This window comes from Neophocaena asiaeorientalis, unplaced genomic scaffold (genome assembly GCF_003031525.2).
Source record: "Neophocaena asiaeorientalis asiaeorientalis breed wild unplaced genomic scaffold, Neophocaena_asiaeorientalis_V1.1 scaffold606, whole genome shotgun sequence".
NCBI lineage: Eukaryota > Metazoa > Chordata > Mammalia > Artiodactyla > Phocoenidae > Neophocaena > Neophocaena asiaeorientalis.
The window spans coordinates 5246070-5252088 of NW_020173687.1; the positions used below are offsets into that span (position 1 = coordinate 5246070).

At 61.8% G+C, this 6019-nt stretch overlaps 1 protein-coding gene across 2 annotated transcripts in view; it reads left to right on the forward strand.

Annotated features, from left to right (window-relative positions):
• The window catches only part of PMEPA1 (prostate transmembrane protein, androgen induced 1), a 57444-nt gene that overhangs the window by 43129 nt on the left and 8296 nt on the right, over positions 1–6019 (forward strand). The window contains exons 1-2 of one of the 2 annotated variants that reach the window (XM_024750307.1): positions 228–585; positions 5760–5914. In XM_024750307.1, the coding sequence (XP_024606075.1) occupies positions 534–585; positions 5760–5914 (207 nt within the window). In that variant the 5' untranslated portion in view covers positions 228–533. Of the gene's footprint in view, positions 1–227; positions 586–5759; positions 5915–6019 lie in introns of those variants that run through there. The other variant, XM_024750308.1, reaches the window with a different exon arrangement.

Genomic DNA, 6019 nt, shown 5'->3' on the forward strand with positions numbered 1-6019 from the left:
CCTAACGAGATTAGATTTTCATAAACTTCAGACAGTACCAATTCCTAATTCCTCGGCGCACGGCCGGGAGGCCAGACAGGGCTGCCTGCACGGGCTGCTTGTTAACCAGGAAGCACGCTGGCTGCCCCGCCGCCTGGAGCAGACGCCATGGGGGCAGGCGGCGGGGGAGGGGGGAGAGCCGTCTGGTCTGGAGACCTCCCGTGGGCTGGCAGGAGTTGGGTGGACTCTGGCCCAGCTCTCCAGCCAAGGAAGGAGAAAAGCGCTCCAGCACCGGGCTGCCGCTCCGATTATTAACTGAGAACCCAGTGACAGTCGTGCCCACATCGCATGGGGAATTCTACACCAGCCCCATTTACAGCTGGGAAGTGGCCGGACAGGGGTTTGAACCAAGGCTCCTGCGTTTGGTTCACGTTGTGGCTCCGTCACCAAGAACAGGGGACCATAAGCTTGGATGTAAAAGAATTGCATGTTTACCGTAACCAGCCCGAACGGGAACATGGACACCAAACCACAGGGCGTCAGCAGCACCTGCGATGTGGTCGCCAGTGGAAGCCACAGGTTGCCTGTCGCATCGAAACCTGCCGGGTTAGTATCCCCGGGTCTCACGTGTGATCCTCTACATTCTTCCTATGTCGCAAGTCTGGTTGAGAGTTTGAGAACTATTTTGATACAGTTGGCGTCCTTTCAAAGCCTGACTTGAATTTTTATTCGGTTTAATTTTATTTTAAAAATCTCATTCTGAGAGCGCGTCCTGGCTTCCCCAGGTGCCGGAGGAGGAAGCCTCGGAGTCAGGACTGTTCTCTTCTGACTCTTGGTCTGACCGACGTTGCTGCCCCTCGGGGGTTTGTGGGAATGAAGAGGGAAGGTCCTGTCCTGGGCGGGTGCTTGGCACTCAGGTAGCAGCAGAGGAGAACGCTGCTGTGAGTATCTCTATGCAGTTTCGTGGGAGGTGCCCAGAGCTGCCCTGAGTGCCTGGCACGTGGTCCTTCGGACCGTACTGTGACGTTCCTCCATGCTGGTGGCCAGGTGGGTACCGCTGGCCAAGATACTGGGTTCGAGGACACATGACAAGCGATGCTCCAGCGGTCCTGAACCAGCCTGGCGGCCAAGCCCACTCCACACAAGTGCCTGGCTTGAACCCACACTGTTCCCGACATTCCGGGGCCACGGCACCCAGGACCACTGGGTGTGGGGCATCAGCCTAACCTGGGCCTGAAAGTATGGGCTTGGGGGGTCTGGGCTCTCTTGGGCTGTGTGGCCTTTGGCCAGTCACCTCCCCTCTCCCAGCCTCAGTTTCCCCATCTGTAAAGTTGGCGGCGGGGATCATGTTAGTGTCTGCTTCACAGAATGCTGGTGACGGTTCAGTAAGTTGATGCCTGTACGGATTCGGGCTGTGCCTGGCCTTGAGGGGCCTCTCCGTGACGCTGCCTCTCTCACTAGTGTCAGAGGGGCTGGGAGAGGATCAGAGATGCCCGTGCACGCGTCTGGACGTGATTGCGTCTGTCTCTGGAGGAGGAGGCAAAAGGAGGGTCAGGCCACTCCAGTGAGGCGGACGAACCTGTTAATTTGAAATTATTCACGAGGAAAGAAGACAGTCAAATTAGAATGACCTTACTTTGCATGTGGAAGATGGGCTTGGCCACCCCCAAGAGCCTGCCGCATCCATCACCCACCCCAAGGGGGAGATTATGAAGAAAAATGGCAGGACCTCTCCCCCACCCCCACCCCCCAACAGCGAGCGGACTTGACGCCCAGAACAGGATGAGGGAAATGTGATGTTTCCTCCCCAAAGGCTCCTGTCCTTGGAGCAGAGACCAGTGCCCAGAAGTCCAGCCGCCACCTTGGGTGACCTTTCTGGACTGACCCTGGGGCAGAGGCCCGTGAGGCATGCTCAGCGTTTCCAGGGCATCGGCCTGGGTGAGGGGTGCCTGTTGTCCCCAAAGGCGTGTTGGGAATTGTGACAGGATCACGTGCTGTTTTCTGCCCCGTCCTGAGCTCTTGACGTCTATTATTTCATCCCCCGGGGACCTCACGGGGGTGCCTGTGCCCAGGGTCACACAGCTAGTAGCTGGCACATGCAGGGAGACAGGACTGGGCATCCTCAGAGGTATTCCCAGCGTGGGAAGGGGGAACTAACAGACACTTTGGGAACGCTGGGAGAATTTAGCAGAGTTTCCCCTTCTCGCTCCCTGAGGGAGGCTCTGGGTTCGGGACCGGCCCTGCCCTTTGATCTAGAGCAAATTCTCCCTATGTCTCGGTTTGCCCATCTGCAAAATGGCAGTGGTGATGGCTGGCACCTCACAGACTTGGGGGAGGCGGGCTCAAAGCAGGGCCGTGCGTGTGTTGTACATGTCATCATCCTGACTGTAGTCCCAGTGAGTAGTCGCCACGACAACGGGGAGCTTGGGCTGTGGACCATCCTGCCATCTCCTCTTGCTCTGGTCTCCCTTTGTCTGTGACCAGGCTTTGCTGTGAGTCCCATGGTCACAGGAGACTTGAGCTGAGTGGGGGGCAGTGGTTGGACCCACGCCTTCCACCACTGTGCCGGGCACTCGGCCACATGTCCAGCAGGATCGGTGTGGCTCCACATCTTGGGGGCTCCTCTCTTGGCTGGAACTCCCGAAGCTGCCCGTTCTGCAGGCTTTGGCCTGCTCGGTGCTTTCAAAACTCTAGAATGTGTTGCCGGCGTTAAGGCCCAGGCAGTTCTGGGGAGATGGGGAGGTGTGGCTGCACTGGGCCAGCCTGCCTGGGGGCTGTCCTGTTTGGCCTGCTGGGCTTTCAGTTAGCAGTGCCAGTCTAGAGTGCCCTGTGGACCTGGTGAGGAGGAGCTCCTGCTCGATTAGTGATGCCTGCTGTGGGAGCAGGATTGAGGAGTTGGGTACGAATGCTGAAACCCAGGCTGCCCACAGGGGCCAGGCAGATGCTATCAAGCAGAATGGGGGCCGAGGTGGAGCTTGGGGCCAAGTGGACAGCACAGCCTGTGTAGTGAGCGTGGCTGCCCTGCAGCTCCATTCCTTTGAGTGGGGGCAGGGGACTGTGCATGCAAGCGCCCTCAGGTCCCCAGTTTGCCACCGTTCCCAGCAGGTCCTTTCCGATACACTTCCCGGAAAGGTGGGTTCCTGTCGCCCGAGGCAGTGTCTCCCGGAAGGAGCACCCTCAGAGTGAAAGTTCACTGTGGTGCTGTCGGCGGGACCAGAGCCCCCTCACCCCGTGGCCAAGGTCAAAACACCCAGCCCAGGGTGTTCTCTTCCTCATGGGTTGGGGTGAATCACCTGCCGGCCGGGGGGGCCTCTCCTGCACCCCTCAGTGCCCGCCCTCCCCCCCCAGTCCGTGTCTCTGCACGGCCCAGAATACTCAGCTCGGTCCTGCTCGACCCTCTCTATTCAGGCTTCCGGGTTCGGGCCGCCCTTGTTTTGCCGTGGCTGGAGTGCTGCAGAGCCCCCCACTAACTGTGGTCACCCTGAGGAGTGCTCTCTGCGTGCTGGGCACGTCGCCCTCACACCACCTCCTCCTCCACACAGGGAAGCTGGGATGGATTCAGCGAGTCAGGGTCCCGGAGCCAGCCTGGGGGTCCCCTTGGGGACCTGCCCAAGGGTCTCGGGAGCCCGGAGTCTCCCTCCTCCTCTGGCCAAGACCCCAGGCCTTTGGCTTCCAGAATGGAGCCTAGAAATGATTCGTGGTTTCTCTTTTTTCTGAGCGTTTGCCCCTCTCTTCTCCCACGTGGATGTGCACAGGGCTGGGGCCCAGGGACCAGGGTGGTCACATGGGCGCTTTCGGCACCCTGGGCTCCTTCCTGGGGGTGACGCTTCACGCTGGACCCCGGCCCCCAGAAATCAGGTCCTCCTGCCCTTTTGGGGTCGGGAGAGCTGGGTTTGTTCACACCCGCTCAGCCTGCTGGGGCCTCGTCCACTGCTCTCTTTCAGGCCCTACCAGCCCTGTTGCCTCGGCCGCTGGACAACACCGGGAGGAGGGCAGAGGCCTGGCCAGGGCCCTGCAGGCCGCCAGGGCCGGGGACAGAGACAGAGGCAGCGCACACCTCCTTTCCTGCAGGGCGCCTGGAGATGGTGGGGGGAGGGGCAGAGAGGTGCCCACCCCCAGGTCCCCTGCGGGGTGAAGAGTGCACGGCCTTGGGGGGGGCGCGGGTGCAGGCCTCTCTGAGGGGGGCCGTGGGTGTTGCACAAAGCCAGCCTCTGTGTCTTCTGAATGGGCAGCTTTATCTGGGGCCCTAGCGGACGGGCCCTGGACCAGCCCGTCTGGGGAGGCAAGAGGTGTGGCTGCAGTGATCGGGGCTGAGGCCAGAGACCTGGCCTTTGCCCAACCCAGGCCCTGCCGTCTTCCTGGCGGGAAAGTGAAGGAGCCCCTCAGAGGGTTTGAGGCTTGTCCGATTCCCCGCTAGGCGGGGCACGGCCTTCTGGGGCTCGGGAAGGTCTCATCAAAGTCCCTGGCTACCTCATCCTCCTTCCTGGGCCCCCCAAGGCGAGGGAGGGATGCAGCTCCACACAGGCCGGAGCCAGGGCCCAGGCTCCAGATCGAATTCCCGGGTGCAGAGGCGGCCGTCCAGTGGGTGGTCGAGCGGGGGGAGCCACCAGCGCTGGGCCCTGGGGCTACACGAGTCTGTCACTAGGCCTGAACCTGGGTCTTCTCACCTGCAAGACGGGATGATAAAAAGTACCCGTGTGTACGCTTAGCCCTGAACAGAGGTCCTCAGCCCCAGCACACTCTTTGTTGCGGGGTGCCCTGTGCCCTGTAGGATATTAAGGTTCCAGGAGCGCCCCCAGTTGTGACAAGCCACTAGTGTCCCCAGACATTGCCACGTGTCCCCTGGGGGTTAGACTAACCCGACTCACTGACGGCCTCAGGCAGACACTGGCACAGCTGGGCAAAGGCTTGACGTGGTGGAGGAAGGTGGGCGTCCTGCAGAGCCCGCGGTGGGAGAAGGGGTGGCCGGGGCTTCGGAGAGGACGTGCAGGCAGGCTGCGTGTGGAGGAGCTTCCGCGGCTGTACCAGCAGGGACGCCCACCGGGATGCCCTGATCTCCCGCGGGACACCGAGGCTGGCGGCAGGAGAGCTGGCCCTCGCCGGGTTTGGCGGGGCCCCGCTTGAGCGACCCGCGAGCGACACAGTCCCCACCTGCGGCCCGCCCCCCGCACCCCAGCTTCCTTGCGTCTCTCTGGGGGGAAGAAGAGCTGAGTCAGTGGCCCTGAGCAGTGCCCCTGGGGAGCCCTCCGCCAATTGCTTGTTAGCGGGGGAGGGGGGCCTTCCTGCCTGCCCTGTGGGATCATCCGTGGGCAGCCTCAGGCTGGCGGAGGCTGGCCGCGCCCCCTCTGCCGCCCTGTCCCTCCCCAGGTCCCCGGCATCTCGCCCGCCGCTGCTGGGGACTCTGCTGGCACCGGGCACGGCCAGCTGCCGCGCCACCCGACACGGACCTGCTCGAGTCAGCAGAAACCACCCGACTCCGGCAGGATCAAAATAACCTCCTTCCTTTTCCAGCACTTGAGGGTTTTTCCGCCTTCTGGGGGAAAAACAAAACAAACCCGAAAAAAAGAAATGAGAGCGGCAGTGTTTGCCGCCGCCCGGAATGTGGTTTTTCTGAGGCCTCTTCCCGGCGGCGGCCCGCGCACACTCTGTGCCGTGGAGGGTGGTGTGTCTTCGTGCGTCTCGCGTGTGTGATAGATGTGTCTGTACGCGGCTGTGTTGGGGTGTGTGGATGCTCAGACGCCCCAAGCCCTGAGGTCTCACATGTCCCCTTGGTCTTACAGCGGAGCTGGAGTTCGTTGAGATCACCGTCATCGTGGTGGTGGTGATGGTGATGGTGGTGGTGATCACGTGTCTGCTGAGCCATTACAAACTGTCCGCTCGCTCCTTCATTGGCCGGCACAGCCAGGGCAGGAGGAGGGAAGACGCCCTGTCCTCGGTGAGTGTCTGCCCTCCCTGAGCTTCCAGGGGGCCCGTGGACACCCCTGATCAAGCGCCTGTGGTGTCAGGGTCGGGTGCTCACAGGAACTGACGGCAGGGAGAC